The 17,767-nt window shown below is 44.5% G+C and overlaps 1 protein-coding gene across 2 annotated transcripts in view; it reads right to left on the bottom strand.

Moving 5' to 3' along the window:
• The window catches only part of AKAP13 (A-kinase anchoring protein 13), a 425,147-nt gene that overhangs the window by 28,639 nt on the left and 378,741 nt on the right, over positions 1-17,767 (bottom strand). For both annotated transcript variants that reach the window (XM_089687654.1, XM_089687655.1), the window contains 6 exons: positions 15,007-15,153; positions 7,746-7,996; positions 6,215-6,340; positions 6,011-6,128; positions 3,253-3,504; positions 1,444-1,520 (listed from right to left, as the gene is read on the bottom strand). In XM_089687654.1, the coding sequence (XP_089543780.1) occupies positions 1,444-1,520; positions 3,253-3,504; positions 6,011-6,128; positions 6,215-6,340; positions 7,746-7,996; positions 15,007-15,153 (971 nt within the window). The remainder of the gene's footprint in view (positions 1-1,443; positions 1,521-3,252; positions 3,505-6,010; positions 6,129-6,214; positions 6,341-7,745; positions 7,997-15,006; positions 15,154-17,767) is intronic.

Below are 17,767 nucleotides of genomic sequence, written 5' to 3'. Positions count from 1 at the left end.
GGCACAGGTATGTGCAGGAGCAGCTGGCTAGGCTCTCAGCGGCTTGCCAAGAGCTGAGCCACCTGCCAGTTCAGGCATCTGAATGGATCCCGACTTTAAAGTCGGGATCCATTCTGAGCATGGACCAGCCAGCTTTGGCCATACTTCTCCTTTAAGATAAACAGTTGCCCCTTATTCTGTTTCTAAACACTTTGCAATCTTGGAAAGCATTGGGAGCATACTAGTAAATTTCAAAGGCAAAGCCCGTTGATGTAATTTTTGTTACAGCTGTTACAATTCCAACTGATGGGAAAAACTGGATGTAATGCTGGCCAAAGAGGTTTTGAATTTTAGTCGATTCCTCGAATCAGCTGAAAATCAAATTGTGGATGACCCTGTGGGCAACATCCAGCTCGTCAAATTTAGACTGAAAAATCTAAACAGCTTGGCAGAAAATTGGCGGCCGAACAGTGGCAGTATCCAATTAGATGCAGTCATGGTTTCAGTATTTATAGAGCCGCGAGTACAATAGCTGGTAATGGAGATTTCTACTTCCATTCTTCTAATATTGATGATGAGGGCATAGAGTAATTTCTCTCATTTTGCTAAACTACAGAAATCTAAACATGTATAGCTAGCCTTACGATAAAACAAGAGCAATTTTATACAATTTTGCTACTTAGAAAAGTATTTTTTTTAGTTTTGGAAGGAGTGGGGAGGGATTAGAACCCCTGTCAGTTTGTATTGTTATCTGTGCCCCCATTAGGGAGATTCCCCCTTCTCTATTTGTCCTGTTTACCATTACCATTGAAACTCAAAAAAAAAAAATGCAGGATTTTGGGTTCTCTCCAGAAAAGAAGTAGAGGGGAAATCTTTCAATGGGGACACTGGTTCTGGTGACCTAGGGATCCCCAAGGGATTCTCTCTCAATGGGGACACTAGTTCTGGTGACCTAGGGATCCCCAAGGGATTCCCTCTCAATGGGGACACTAGTTCTGGTGACCTAGGGATCCCCAAGGGATTCTCTCTCAATGGGGACACTAGTTCTGGTGACCTAGGGATCCCCAAGGGATTCTCTCTCAATGGGGACACTAGTTCTGGTGACCTAGGGATCCCCAAGGGATTCTCTCTCAATGGGGACACTAGTTCTGGTGACCTAGGGATCCCCAAGGGATTCCCTGTATTTGCAGGGATTTTCTCTCACTTCCTGTCAGGCTATGGGATAGAACCTGAAGGTAAATCTTCAAAATGGGACATAGATGGTGAGAAAAAATATGACAGGGGTTATATAACTCTCACTTACTCTATCCAAAAAAATAAAAATAAAAAAAAGGTTTGGCTAGAGATCTACTTTAATGGGTAATATTCCTTAATGCTTTTATTACATTGTAAAGCAACAAATAAGCCAACTAGGTCATAATTTCACTGTTCTAAGCACAGTTCAGTGACGTAAAGAAGCCTCACCAGTGATGCAAAGACATATTTCTGGTCCTTTTCTTGAAGGAAAACTAACACATCAGTCAGCAGCACAGCCAGCACCTCTGTAGAACAGAGAAAAGAGTTACTGTAAGAATTAAGCACATGACCATAGCCCTGCCTGTCATCTGATAAGAATATTCTTCTGCTAGTCAGCTGCTTTACGGACAGTATTGGCTCAGCCTGCGGTGTATCAGGTTCTACATTAGGAATATGTTCCCACTTACAGTAAAAATGAAAACCTAGCTGAGGTGGACGGCAATGGCCTGCAATTTAATGATTCAGTTGGAAATGATGATTACTCACATGCAATGTGGTTCCTGGTCTGCAAAAAATAACTTTGAATTACAAGTTATTATTTTTTTTTTTCCTTGAACTTCCTGGCTATGCTGATAGAGAAATTTCATAGCAAAGAAAGCCAGGTTACCAAGCCTTGTAAAGTTGGTGTTGATGGATCAAGGAAAAACAAATTGCTCCTCCAAAAGGGTGGAGACTGGGAGAACTGGTTGTTCTTGGCAGTACATAAGCTTGTGGGCGAGGATGACTAACTCACAACTGGCTTCCATTGATGTCACTGTATAAAATACAGTGTTCTTGCAGTAGACTGAGCTCCCATTGTAAAGTAATGTACCCAGCACTGGACACCGCATGGTTACCACGCTGCAATTGATTTAAACTTTCATACACGGCTGCCACTGTGGACGTTTTTAATGAGGACAGTTCCAGGGCCGTCATTCATAGTATGAAGCAGGAAGGACACCATTGCTGATCTATGGTAGAATAATCGATTTGCACAACTGCCAGTTGTGCAGATCGATTGACGGTTGTGCAGATCGATTTTTCTACCAAGACTTTCAACAAATGAGCGTCTGAGGATTATGCCGGGTCGCTGACGTGGACTTTTAGTTGGGGTGTAGCACATTTTCTTTTTGTTTTACTGCTGACCTATACCTTTTAAAGTCGTTGTAAAGCTTTTTTTCTTTCTTTTAATTAAAATAACAAACATGGTATACTTATCTGCTCTGTGCAGTGGTGTTCCCCAGAGCAGCCCTGATCCTTCTCTTCTTGGGTCCCCAACCGGTGCTCCTGTCCCTTCCCCCCAGCCGAGTGCTCTGGGGGCACTCATGCGTGCTCACTCCAAAGCCAGCCCTGTATGTCTATAAGACATACAGAAAGCGGCTTGGCCTCGCCTCATGCTCCCTCCTCAGTGGCTCAGATTGACAGCAGCAGGAACCAATGACTCCTGCTGCTATGTTTCATGTGCCAGGGAGGAGAGGGAGACCCGGGAGAGCCAAGGCTCTCACGCACATCACCGGATGAAGATCAGGCTCAGGCAATTATCAGGGGGCTGAATGGGAAGCTGCACACTGAAGTTTTTTTTTTTTAACCTTCATGTATAGAAAGCATGAAGGTGAATAACCTTCAGCCTTTAGAACCACTTCAAAATGATTAGATCCCAGATTCTCATGCTTGTCCAATGGATTCAGTGTTTTATGAGTAACTAATTCAGAACACATATCTTTCTGACATTTCTATTAGGCATATTTGTTCAGGGATATGGTCTTAGAAAGTATGAAATTCAAAGACAGCCAGCCATCTAGCATTTTCAGAAGGAAGTCAACAATGCCAGCTCCTGTGTTTCCCACAGTACAAGTTTTCTTTACTTGTCCCTTGTTACATAGGGCTCTTTCACATGGGCAGCAGTCTCTACCGCCCTCTGAAAAGCAATTTGTGGTGGACCACTTTTCATAGGGTGGTACAACAGAGGCATATAGAAAGCAAACTCAAAAGTCTAACCTTTAATCCTATTGGCTGGACTGGATCTCAGGAACAGAGTGCCATCTCGGACCAATTTCCTTCGTTTAAGGTCCTCCTTTGCAAACATTTGACCACTCTTCATGCGTTGTATTGATTTACTATCAGTCTTGTTATAGATCTCATTAAGGCGCTTCTTCTTCTCATAATTTTTTACTTTATTATTAACCTCAGTAATAACATCCTTTACCATGTTCAGGGCTTTTTCCACCTCCTGATGCTCAATTTCATTCTCTGTAAACAGATCAAAAATTTGATTGGAACACAGGCACACAGACCCTTCCACTTATCAGGATGGAGAATTTATTGAGTGGAGGAAAAGTCTTCTCTGCTACTGTCAGTCAAAACAAGTACCAAACTACAGGGTTCAGGGAGATAGAGACACTGCTACTTTTGAAATAAATGCTTAAAGTGGTTGTAAACCTCAGACATGAAATATGAACAAAGCATATCCCTCTTTACTGTGTACTTGTCTCAGTCCAGAGCACAAAGTGTCACTTCTCTCTGCTGCCATATTCCTCCACTATTTGTTTCAGACACTTCAGACAAGTTTTCCTGACATAGAGGGGTTTATTTACTAAAGCTGGAGAGTCCAAAATCAGACTCCCTTCTGCATAGAAACCAATCAGCTTCTAACCTCAGCTTGTTCAATGAAGCTTTGGCAATGAAACCTGGAAGCTGATTGGTTTCTATGCAGAAGGGAGTCTGATTTTGGACTCTCCAGCTTTAGTAAATAAACCCCAGAGAATCTATTGGGCATTGCCAAGAGAAAGATGAGACACATGAGACCGAACAATGCAGAAGAGCTGAAGGCCGCTATTGAAGCATCCTGGTCTTCCATAACACCTCAGCAGTGCCACAGGTGTGATAGCTTCCATGCCACGCCGCATTGAGGCAGTAATTGCTGCAAAAGGGGCCCAAACCAAGTACTGAGTACATATGCATGCTTATACTTTTCAGAGGTCCGATATTATTCTATGTACAATCCTTGTTTTATTGATTGCATGTAATATTCTCATTTTCTGAGATTGTGGATTTGGGGTTTTCATGAGCTGTAAGCCATAATCATCACAATTATGACAAATCACGGCTTGAACTATCTTGCTTTGCATGTAATGAGTCTATCGCATATATTAGTTTCACCTTTTTAAGTTGCATTATTGAAATAAATGAACTTTTGCACGATATTCTAATTTTTCGAGTTTCACCTGTACACACACACACACTTTTCTTTTTTTACTGAGACAAATTTGCAGATCTAGTTTCAACCCTTCAACCCTTTGATCTGAAGATGAAGGAACAGACAGATGCAAATGTAACCATATGTAACATGGTTTATAAACACTGATTAAGGCTCCATGCACACTAGCATTTTTTTAAGCTCCTAGAAGCTATTATGAGAATTTTTTTTCTCCTGCTCCTAGAAGTGACTGCTTTTTTGACAGCTAGAGTTGTGGACTTCACTCCGAGTAAAAAGCAATATGACTTTCATTAAACACAGCTGACAATTACTGTGTAGCGGGAGGAAGTTGTCCCAGAAGCAGAGCAGAGAGACTGGACGTGCTACACATGCCCTGTTTATAATGACAACGTATGAGTAGCATGCCCAAAGTCTACAACCAGTTATAAACATTTTTGAGTTGCCCTGATGAAGGGGGCGATGAGTGGTCCCTGAAAAGTGCTTGCTGTAATAATTTTATGGGTGGAATAAATTATTTTTGCACGCCAACATCTTGGTGTGATGCTGCAATTTTTAGACTCCATTATTACTTCTGCACTAAATGACAGTCTGATGAAAGTTCAACGCTACTCCTTCCCCCAGTACATTATACTCGCCTATCCCTCCTGCTTCTTACCTTTGTCTAAGCCCATGTCCTGTTGCTCAAACAGAGCAGGGTTTCCAGGTATCGGGGAGCATGTAACCACCCACATGTGACAGTGCTCATGCCCAATGGCAAATTGCCAGTCTCAACCATTTTCACGTGCTCCTGATAAGTATCTTGGAAACAAACTCAGCTCACATCAATCCAGCCCGTACAGATGTGAACTGAGTATGCGTCTAAGATACTTACAAAGAGCCCCCTCTTTGGAATATATGTGCCTTGACTACTCTGACTACCTTGCTGTCTTTATGGTGACTTACTTAAATTGGGTCTGGATGTTCCCCATTAGGAATTTGGTCCTTCTATTTTAAAATTATCTGTACAAAGACCATTGGTTGGTTACTGAATGTTCCTGAATTTCTCACCAGAGGCAGTGGCTTCACCTTGGTCTACTCATTTGCACCTCTATGGCCAACAAGCACATGCTATGAATCCCAGTCTACCCTACTGGCTATTACTCTATTAAAGATTAGGAGTGGGTTCCAGTGTACTGATTCTGTCACATGGTCTCCTGCAGAAGGATTCCCGAAACGAATTCACATGTGAATTGTAATAAGAATCTTTGCATGTTGTGAACCCTTCGGTAGAGAGTAATTTTTAAAGTTGTGTAATAGATTTTTAATGGTACATAATAAAGTTGTTTTTACTCTACTCCATTTCTCTTCTATATGTCCACACAAAGTCCATGACTACATATTCTGTTCATAGCTGTACATGATTTGCTGGGATGTGGACATGTAGCTCACACAGACAATGATGAAACATCACTAATCAATTACGACTCAGGATGTACAACTTATGTAGATAAAAACCGTAGTATATAAAGTCAATTTATTAAAGACACACATAATGATTACCTTTTGTATATTGCAGTATTCTCTGTAAAATCACTGGGTACTTTGTTATCCTTTGAGTAACCAGTAGTATACATTCTGGAATCCCTAGACGGCGGACTAATGTGCTACTTCCCTTTTTCTGAAACAAATCAGAGTCTTAGTTCTATGCACAGTTTTGAAACCAGAAATAACCACAATGTAAGATGCAGCTGCTATCTCCAATACCTTAATAAATGCCTGAAACCTCTTCTCCTTGGACAGCAAATCCTTGAAATAATTCACTGCTTCATTGTGGTGACCACAAAATTTACCATATGTTCTCTTCATTTGTTCAGCTTTTTCACCTGAGAACTGAAAAGACAGCAACACATAAATATTGCATTTTCAGTAATAAAATATGGAACCTTTTCCATTGTTACAACCAACTATAAAAGCAAACAGTAACAGTAAATTATGAGCTTTGCTCATAAAAAGTCAACTGTTTACTAATGTTCATAGGGTGTCTACTAGATGTCTGACAAGACTTTAAATACTTCTCCCATTCAATACCTTTATAACCCAGAGCTATTCCATTTAAAGGGCAAACTACAAAGTCTGGCTGTTAACTGGCAAAAGTTACAAAGCTTGATGGTAATTTCAACAATATTGTTGCTCAATCATTAATTTCAAAATGTTATAATCCCAGAACCAAATGCTCTCACTGGTCACAAAAGCAAAATTGCCAATCATGCAGGCGAGCCTAGGATTTTTTTTTGTTCCATAAAAGTTTTAGGCACCATGCACACTGGACACAAAAAACGCCAGTGACAAATGCAATGGCAGAAAAAAAAAGATAACTTGAGCAGTTTTTGTACTAGCATTTAGTAGCATTCAGAAGCGATTCGTGTATTTTTCTGCCAGAAATACTCTCTCAGAAACGCAAAACAGAAGGGTTTTTTTTCTGCCTCTAAACGCTGCGCTTAAAAAAATGCCTCTAGACTACAGTTGCTTCTACAGTCAAAAAGCTAAACTCCTCTACATGCAGATTTTCTTCTTTTTTTTTTTAAGCCAGTGTGCATGGAGATTTATTGAGAATTTACTATACAAACAATGAAAGGGGTTACAAATTTGTAACCCTAAACCAGGAGGAACATACGTACAATGCAATCCTACATCTTAATGGTGTGACAATAAATCCCCAGTAGGACAAAAATAAAGAAAAGAAAAAAATAGAAACAATTTTTTATAAAAAATATTATAAAAGAAAAAGGAAGCACTCAACGATCCAACCTCTGAGCCAACAACCCCCATCCCTCAACTTCCTCCTGCACTCCAGGTCGGCCAGTCATGACCTCAAGTCTTGGACTGAGGGGGCCAGGATATCATGCCCACCCCACATCACACTTGCAGAGATACAAAGTCTTGATAAAGCTTTGCTCAAGCCTATAGGTAAAATGCATCTCCTGTTCTGGCTCAACTTAACTCTGCAACTTTGTCCGTCTGTTCCACCAACTCTCTAGACTAGTGTGCTCCCCAGAGGAGAGAGAAATGGAGGGGCATGCAAACTTTACGAATTTGCTTGTGTCATCTGTGCGCAGGGGCCATAGGGGAGCAAATTGGGGGGAGTTACTTTAACCTTTTTTTTATTACTGTAGCCATGATAAATTCACAAAACACATAAGGGAACACAGCAATGTGTCAGATATATACATAAAGAATATATAAAGCATTCAAAAGACAGGATAATTGATCAGCTTTACTACACTACAGATATTACCTGGTTCACCAGAATATCCCCAATCCTCCTGATGACAAAGTTATTCTCGCATTTTTCAGCCACAGACTCCTTTTTTCTCTCCAGAATCCGCTGGAAGAACTGGCTATGGATGTTCAGCAGGTCATCAATACATGGAAAGATCCTCTCTAGAACTTTTTGCTCAAATTGCAGCTCAGTCAGCATTCCCCGGCAGTAGACTTCACTCATAATCTTCAGAGTCCGGACATGGTGCATTTCTGTCTGCATGAGCTCTGCACAAAAGGACCAGAAAGATGAATTAAACTCATATCTACACATTATAGCTGACCACTGAAAAAAAGTCATGTGACTAAAAACCAGTTCAATAAAGACCACCGTATTTTCCGGCGTATAAGACGACTGGGCGTATAAGACGACCCCCTACTTTTCCTGCTAAAATATAGGGTTTGAGCTATACTCGCTGTATAAGACTACCCCTCTTCCAACGCACACCAAATAAAAATGAAAAAACATCAGATTTGATTTCAATATGGTATGCTATTTCAGTATGGTATTCCAATGATGGGACACTATTCCTTCTACTGATACCAATGATGGGGCGCTATTCCTCCCACTGACACCAACGATGGGGCGCTATTCCTCCCACTGACACCAACGATGGGGCGCTATTCCTCCCACTGACACCAACGATGGGGCGCTATTCCTCCCACTGACACCAACGATGGGGCGCTATTCCTCCCACTGACACCAACGATGGGGCGCTATTCCTCCCACTGACACCAACGATGGGGCGCTATTCCTCCCACTGACACCAACGATGGGGCGCTATTCCTCCCACTGACACCAACGATGGGGCGCTATTCCTCCCACTGACACCAACGATGGGGCGCTATTCCTCCCACTGACACCAACGATGGGGCGCTATTCCCCCCACTGACACCAACGATGGGGCGCTATTCCCCCCACTGACACCAACGATGGGGCGCTATTCCTCCCACTGACACCAACGATGGGGCGCTATTCCTCCCACTGACACCAACGATGGGGCGCTATTCCTCCCACTGACACCAACGATGGGGCGCTATTCCTCCCACTGACACCAACGATGGGGCGCTATTCCTCCCACTGACACCAACGATGGGGCGCTATTCCCCCCACTGACACCAACGATGGGGCGCTATTCCCCCCACTGACACCAACGATGGGGCGCTATTCTCCCCACTGACACCAACGATGGGGCGCTATTCTCCCCACTGACACCAACGATGGGGCGCTATTCTCCCCACTGACACCAACGATGGGGCGCTATTCTCCCCACTGACACCAACGATGGGGCGCTATTCTCCCCACTGACACCAACGATGGGGCGCTATTCTCCCCACTGACACCAACGATGGGGCGCTATTCTCCCCACTGACACCAACGATGGGGCGCTATTCTCCCCACTGACACCAACGATGGGGCGCTATTCTCCCCACTGACACCAACGATGGGGCGCTATTCTCCCCACTGACACCAACGATGGGGCGCTATTCTCCCCACTGACACCAACGATGGGGCGCTATTCTCCCCACTGACACCAACGATGGGGCGCTATTCTCCCCACTGACACCAACGATGGGGCGCTATTCTCCCCACTGACACCAACGATGGGGCGCTATTCTCCCCACTGACACCAACGATGGGGCGCTATTCTCCCCACTGACACCAACGATGGGGCGCTATTCTCCCCACTGACACCAACGATGGGGCGCTATTCTCCCCACTGACACCAACGATGGGGCGCTATTCTCCCCACTGACACCAACGATGGGGCGCTATTCTCCCCACTGACACCAACGATGGTGCCCCATCATTAGTGTCAGTGTGTGAGGAATAGCGCCCCATCGTTGGTGTCAGTGTGTGAGGAATAGCGCCCCATCGTTGGTGTCAGTGTGTGAGGAATAGCGCCCCATCGTTGGTGTCAGTGTGTGAGGAATAGCGCCCCATCGTTGGTGTCAGTGTGTGAGGAATAGCGCCCCATCGTTGGTGTCAGTGTGTGAGGAATAGCGCCCCATCGTTGGTGTCAGTGTGTGAGGAATAGCGCCCCATCGTTGGTGTCAGTGTGTGAGGAATAGCGCCCCATCGTTGGTGTCAGTGTGTGAGGAATAGCGCCCCATCGTTGGTGTCAGTGTGTGAGGAATAGCGCCCCATCGTTGGTGTCAGTGTGTGAGGAATAGCGCCCCATCGTTGGTGTCAGTGTGTGAGGAATAGCGCCCCATCGTTGGTGTCAGTGTGTGAGGAATAGCGCCCCATCGTTGGTGTCAGTGTGTGAGGAATAGCGCCCCATCGTTGGTGTCAGTGTGTGAGGAATAGCGCCCCATCGTTGGTGTCAGTGTGTGAGGAATAGCGCCCCATCGTTGGTGTCAGTGTGTGAGGAATAGCGCCCCATCGTTGGTGTCAGTGTGTGAGGAATAGCGCCCCATCGTTGGTGTCAGTGTGTGAGGAATAGCGCCCCATCGTTGGTGTCAGTGTGTGAGGAATAGCGCCCCATCGTTGGTGTCAGTGTGTGAGGAATAGCGCCCCATCGTTGGTGTCAGTGTGTGAGGAATAGCGCCCCATCGTTGGTGTCAGTGTGTGAGGAATAGCGCCCCATCGTTGGTGTCAGTGTGTGAGGAATAGCGCCCCATCGTTGGTGTCAGTGTGTGAGGAATAGCGCCCCATCGTTGGTGTCAGTGTGTGAGGAATAGCGCCCCATCGTTGGTGTCAGTGTGTGAGGAATAGCGCCCCATCGTTGGTGTCAGTGTGTGAGGAATAGCGCCCCATCGTTGGTGTCAGTGTGTGAGGAATAGCGCCCCATCGTTGGTGTCAGTGTGTGAGGAATAGCGCCCCATCGTTGGTGTCAGTGTGTGAGGAATAGCGCCCCATCGTTGGTGTCAGTGTGTGAGGAATAGCGCCCCATCGTTGGTGTCAGTGTGTGAGGAATAGCGCCCCATCGTTGGTGTCAGTGTGTGAGGAATAGCGCCCCATCGTTGGTGTCAGTGGGGAGAATAGCGCCCCATCGTTGGTGTCAGTGGGGAGAATAGCGCCCCATCGTTGGTGTCAGTGGGGAGAATAGCGCCCCATCGTTGGTGTCAGTGGGGAGAATAGCGCCCCATCGTTGGTGTCAGTGGGGAGAATAGCGGCCCATCGTTGGTGTCAGTGGGGAGAATAGCGCCCCATCGTTGGTGTCAGTGGGGAGAATAGCGCCCCATCGTTGGTGTCAGTGGGGAGAATAGCGCCCCATCGTTGGTGTCAGTGGGGAGAATAGCGCCCCATCGTTGGTGTCAGTGGGGAGAATAGCGCCCCATCGTTGGTGTCAGTGGGGAGAATAGCGCCCCATCGTTGGTGTCAGTGGGGAGAATAGCGCCCCATCGTTGGTGTCAGTGGGGAGAATAGCGCCCCATCGTTGGTGTCAGTGGGGAGAATAGCGCCCCATCGTTGGTGTCAGTGGGGAGAATAGCGCCCCATCGTTGGTGTCAGTGGGGAGAATAGCGCCCCATCGTTGGTGTCAGTGGGGAGAATAGCGCCCCATCGTTGGTGTCAGTGGGGAGAATAGCGCCCCATCGTTGGTGTCAGTGGGGAGAATAGTGCCTCAACGTTGGTGTCAGTGGGGGAGGAACAGTGCCTCATCGTTGGTGTCAGTGGGGGAGGAACAGTGCTTCATCGTTGGTGTCAGTGGGGGAGGAACAGTGCCTCATCGCTGGTGTCAGTGTGGAGGAGGAATAGTGCCCCATCGTTAGTGTCAGTGGGGGAGAGGAGCGGCTGCTCCTTCTTCCAGTGCGGCCACTCGATTTTCGCGGGGCCGCTCGGCTCCGCCTCCTCGTTGGTGATTGGTCGCCTGTGTGCCTTTCCAGTGCTGGCGCCCAATCACCGGTGAGGAGGTGGAACCGAGCGGCTGCGTGACCATCGAGCGGCCGAACTGAAAGAAGGAGCAGCCGCGCTTCCTGGACCGGATCGTCGTGGGACCGGAGCCAGGTAAGGTACAGCAGCCCCTCTGTCCACCCCTGTACTTAGTGTCCGTTGGAGGAGGAGGGGGGGCAGCGGCGCGCCGCCCCTCGAAAAAGTGCCGCCCTGACACCGGCTCGCACCGGCGTATAAGACGACCCCCGACTTTTCAGAAAATTTTCAGGGGTTGAAAAGTCGTCTTATACGCCGGAAAATACGGTAATTATTTGTTAAAAACATTCAATGTTCACACAAGTCAAACAAAATGCCATGTATTTAGTGTATGAAAAACCGGTGGCTGTACTCCATGATAAGGCTAGAAAAAATGAAAAAGGTTTGGTCCCCTTAGATTACTTAATATTCCCTAGACACTTTGATGATTCTAAAGGCTTCATTCATACTTTAGCATTTGCAATCTTGACCAGATCTGCCGCGATTCTGCCCACTATCCCAAAACTCTCTGCACAAACGACAAATTGCACCACGCCTGTTCGGGTGCCACTCATTTTCAATGGCACCAAAATGCAGCACGGTTCTGCCACGATAAATCGCGCTGCAATTGCGGCAAACAGCATCACATGGAGGAAGCTTGTTGCTCACAAAGGAGTAGGAGCTTAGATCGCAAATGCTGAAGTGTGAACGGGTCCTTAAGGACAATCTAATATCCACTTAGTTTTGGGAGAAATGGTTTTAAAATGGTGGTGCTTCAACTGGTCTTGCTCCTTTCCTTCCCTTATCCCAACCCATTCCCAACTGTCTCCTTTTACTCTTTTTTTTTTTCTCCTCTCTGACTTGCCCTCTTTGTGAATGGTCTTACTCTTCTCTCTTAATCCCGGTAACTGGGGCTGGATTGTAAACAGAGGCGCAGATGGAAGATCCTAACTGTTGTGGATCTCAAAATATAACTATACTGCGTTCTTCTTTATATATCGCACAGAACATTATACCTCTGATTTTCTTTGTGTCTACTTGAATTACAGTCTGAAATCTTTTCAACAAAAATCTATTTAAAGAGAAGATAATAAAGCAACTGAGGTTTCACTCACCGGCCATTTTATTAGGTACACCTTGCTAGTGCCAAGAAAATATCCCACCACACCATTACACCACCAGCCTGAACTGTTGATACAAGGTGGGCTGGATCCACGCTTTCATGTTGTTTACACCAATTTCTGACCCTACCATCTGAATGTCGCAGCAACCAGTCTGCTCATTCTCCTCTGACATCAAGGCATTTTCGTCCACACAACTGCCCTCACTGGATATTTTCTCTTTTTCGGACCATTCTCTGTAAACCCTAGAGATAGCTGTGCGTGAAAATCCCAGATCAGCAGTTTTTCAAATACTTAGACCAGCCCGTCTGACACCAACAACCATGCCACTTTCAAAGTCCCCTTTCTTCTTCTTATATATATATATATACAGTCAGGTCCATAAATATTGGGACATCAACACAATTCTAACATTTTTGGCTCTATACACCACCACAATGGATTTGAAATGAAACAAACAAGATGTGCTTTAACTGCAGACTGTCAGTTTTAATTTGAGGGTATTTACATCCAAATCAGGTGAACGGTGTAGGAATTACAACAGTTTGCATATGTGCCTCCCACTTGTTAAGGTACCAAAAGTAATGGAACAGAATAATAATCATACATCAAACTTTCACTTTTTAATACTTGGTTGAAAATCCTTTGCAGTCAATTACAGCCTGAAGTCTGGAACGCATAGACATCACCAGACACTGGGTTTCATCCCTGGAGATGCTCTGCCAGGCCTCTACTGCAACTGTCTTCAGTTCCTGCTTGTTCTTGGGGCATTTTCCCTTCAGTTTTGTCTTCAGCAAGTGAAATGCATGCTCAATCGGATTCAGGTCAGGTGATTCACTTGGCCATTGCAAAATATTCCACTTCTTTCCCTTAAAAAACTCTTTGGTTGCTTTTGCAGTCTGCTTTGGGTCATTGTCCATCTGCACTGTGAAGCGGCGTCCAATGAGTTCTGAAGCATTTGGCTGAATATGAGCAGATAATATTGCCCGAAACACTTCAGAATTCATCCTGCTGCTTTTGTCAGCAGTCACATCATCAATAAATACAAGAGAACCAGTTCCGTTGGCAGCCATACATGCCCACGCCATGACACTACCACCACCATGCTTCACTGATGAGGTGGTATGCTTAGGATCATGAGCAGTTCCTTTCCTTCTCCATACTCTTCTCTTCCCATCACTCTGGTACAAGTTGATCTTGGTCTCATCTGTCCATAGGATGTTGTTCCAGAACTGTGAAGGCTTTTTTAGATGTCGTTTGGCAAACTCTAATCTGGCCTTCCTGTTTTTGAGGCTCACCAATGGTTTACATCTTGTGGTGAACCCTCTGTATTCACTCTGGGGAAGTCTTCTCTTGATTGTTGACTTTGACACACATACACCTACCTCCTGGAGAGTGTTCTTGATCTGGCCAACTGTTGTGAAGGGTGTTTTCTTCACCAGGGAAAGAATTCTTCGCTCATCCACCACAGTTGTTTTCCGTGGTCTTCCGGGTCTTTTGGTGTTGCTGAGCTCACCGGTGCATTCCTTCTTTTTAAGAATGTTCCAAACAGTTGTTTTGGCCACGGCTAATGTTTTTGCTATCTCTCTGATGGGTTTGTTTTGTTTTTTCAGCCTAATGATGGCTTGCTTCACTGATAGTGACAGCTCTTTGGATCTCATCTTGAGAGTTGACAGCAACAGATTCCAAATGCAAATAGCACATTGTAATTGGGATAATGAGGGAATAACACACACCTGGCCATGGAGCAGCTGAAAAGCCAATTGTCCCATTACTTTTGGTCCCTTAAAAAGTGGGAGGCACACATGCAAACTGTTGTAATTCCTACACCGTTCACCTGATTTGGATGTAAATACCCTCAAATTAAAGCTGACAGTCTGCAGTTAAAGCACATCTTGTTCGTTTCATTTCAAATCTATTGTGGTGATGTATAGAGCCAAAAATGTTAGAATTGTGTCGATGTCCCAATATTTATAGACCTGACTGTATATGAAATTTTAATTTTTTTAATATATATATATTTTTACACAAAATCTAACAATTCTGTGGCGTAAAATCAAGATCAAGGCAAAATATTATGATATGGAATAGTGGTAGACTGCAATCTGCTTTCTTTGTACTGCTCCAGATGGAAGGCCATTACCCACCCCCAGAAGAGTACTCATTGAGTGGGCCAACACTGTTCTCTTTACACTGATGTGTTCAATTACATCATCCAGTTCCTGTGTGCTAACACAAGTCATCTTCTGGAGTTTAGTTCTTACCATAGATCACGTCCTGCCGTTTCACCACATCTTTCTTCAGTTGTTTAAGAAACTTGCTGTCCACTGTCTGACTCCAAGATTCTGCCTCCAGCTGCTGGGAAAATGCTTCAAACTCCCCCATGAGTTGTCCCTCATTCATGTCTGTGCCTGTCCACAAAGAGATTCCATTACGAATGGCAAGTCCAACTAAAATACATTATTTTGCCCAAAATAAAACAATCATAAAACCCTAAATGAAGGTACTGGTCTTGACGTTACAGCTTACAGAAAATATAAAAGGCATAAATAATATACTAAAGTAAACTAGTATACACCCTGTTCCAAATTATTATGCAAATTCTATTTAAGTGTCACAAAGATGAAATATTTTGTTTTTCAGTTTAACTCATGGATGACATTGTGTGTCAGGGTTCTTTTGATCACTGAAAACAATCTCGGACACCTGTGATAATTAGATTGGCAGGTGAGCCCAATAGCAGCAAACAGATATTTGAAGCTGCTGGTGCCTCTGGAGTCCCACGGACATCAAGGTGGAGAGTCCTCCAGAGTCTTGCAATTGTGCATAAACCTTATATTCGGCCACTACTAACCAATGCTCACAAGCAGAAACGGCTGCATTGGGCAGAAAAATACATGAAGACTCATTTTCAAACAGTCCTGTTCACTGATGAGTGCCGTGCAACCCTGTATGGTCCAGATGGATGGAGTAGTGGATGGTTGGTGGACGGCCACCCTGTTCCAACAAGGCTGTGACATCAGCAAGGCGAAGGTGGAGTCATGTTTTGGGCCGGAATCATGGGAACAGAGCTGGTCGGCCCCTTTAGGGTCCCCGAAGGTGTAAAGATGACCTCTGCAAAGTATGTGGCGTTTATGACTGACCACTTTCTTCCCTGGTACAGAAGGAAGAACTATGATTTCCGTAATAAAATCATCTTCATGAATGACAATGCACCATCTCATGCTGCAAAGAATACCTCTGCATCAATGGCTGCTATGGGGATAAAAGGAGAGAAAGCCATGGTGTGGCCTCCATCCTCCCCTGACCTCAATCCAATTGAGAACCTTTGGAGCATCCTCAAGCAAAAGATCTATGAGGGTGGGAGGCAGTTTACATCCAAACAGCAGCTCTGGGAGGCTATTCTGACATGCAAACTTGCAAACAAATTCAAGCAGAAACTGTCCAAAAACTCACAAGTTCAATGGATGCAAGACTTGTGAAGCTGCTATCAAATAAGGGGTCCTATGTTACAATGTAACGTGATCTGTTAAAATGTTTAAACAGTTAAAATGTTGCTAAAAATTTGATTGAAATAGCTTTTGATTTCAGTAAATATGCTGCAAACACAACAAATGACAATTTTCAGTTCTTTACAACCTATAAAGTGTTTTGAAACTTCCTGTGCGGAATAATTTGGAACAGTGCATTGGAAGTGTTTTATGTTTAAAAAAAATACTGTTATCATTAGGAGGTTTGTTCAATAAAATGTGAATTGTACTCTTAATAGTTGATAACATGAGAATTATGCTGATTGTTATTTACATCAATTATTTTTGTTAATGAGAAAAATATCATTTGCATAATAATTTGGAACAGGGTGTAGATGTTCACACTATCAGTGGGTTTCAGTATATTGTAACCTTGTCACAACTCTTGACTTAAGCTGGCCATATATGGTTCAATGGTCCAGCAGGCTGGAAAAAAAAAAAAACACATTCCAACATTCATACATTTGAGGTGGACAGAGGAATCTTCCCCACTATGTCACTGTATTATGACAGCGGGACAACCGCACTGTCAGAATACACTGATCAGCCACATGTGCTGATCAAAGCAAAATTTTCCAGCAAGCTGGTTCATTAGTAGTTGACTGATAGATAAGAAAGGGGAACCAGAGATGTAACTGGCCGAATTTCGATCCATGTATGGCCAGCTTTAGTCACACATATTTACAAGTTAATGGATGGATGAAACGTATTGTCTCCTCCCAGTTATTGACAGTCTAAGAGTTAAGTCACTCAAGCACGCGGTGCAGTTTAACACCTATATTCAGGGTGTAACATGTTACTGTTCCAGTAGGCAGCCCCCCACCCCAATCCCCTGTTTTCACAGTGGGACGGGGATCTTCTCCCCACACTCGCTGTCATAATAAAAAATAAAAAAAAAAAACCACGCCCATGCGGTGCTCCACCATTCATTCATACAGTTCTGTGAATGGGAGAACTTCAGCTACCAGCAGCCATTGCAGCTGACAGCTTGTAGTTCTCAATGAACTACCAGGCTGCTGGTGGGCACTCTAGGTAGTTAATCAAAGCTTCTTGTCATTCAGTAACTGCCTGCCCATACCAGGAGCCCGAGATTGAACCCACGATATGCCGATTACAGGTGCAATGCTTTACAGGTTCCTGGTTAAAAAAAAAAAAAAAAACTTGTCCTAAGCTATGTGTCAATTTCTTTTCTTGTGACAATTGCTTTACCATCCTTCCTGGTTTGTGGGTTTTACAGTTTTTTTTTATAATCTACCTGTGGCCCCTTGGAGGCCTTTGGGGCTATGTGTGGTCACCACATGGGTGTGTGTTTCTGGGCATATTTACGACAATGCTGCTCCTCCCATCTCCTGTTGAAACAGTCTATCTGAGAAATGCATTAAGAATATATACCTTCACCATCACAAAAAGCTCTGTGATTTAATGGGTCATATACAGTGGGGATCGAAAGTTTGGGCACCCCAGCTAAAAATTTGTATTAATGTGCATAAAGAAG

The sequence above is a fragment of the Staurois parvus genome, unplaced genomic scaffold (genome assembly GCF_062004578.1).
Source record: "Staurois parvus isolate SC_StPar_1 unplaced genomic scaffold, SC_StPar_1.0 ptg000432l, whole genome shotgun sequence".
NCBI classification, from domain to species: Eukaryota; Metazoa; Chordata; class Amphibia; order Anura; family Ranidae; genus Staurois; species Staurois parvus.
The sequence above is the reverse complement of the archived record's forward strand: the minus strand, read 5'-3'. Positions and strand labels throughout refer to the sequence as shown.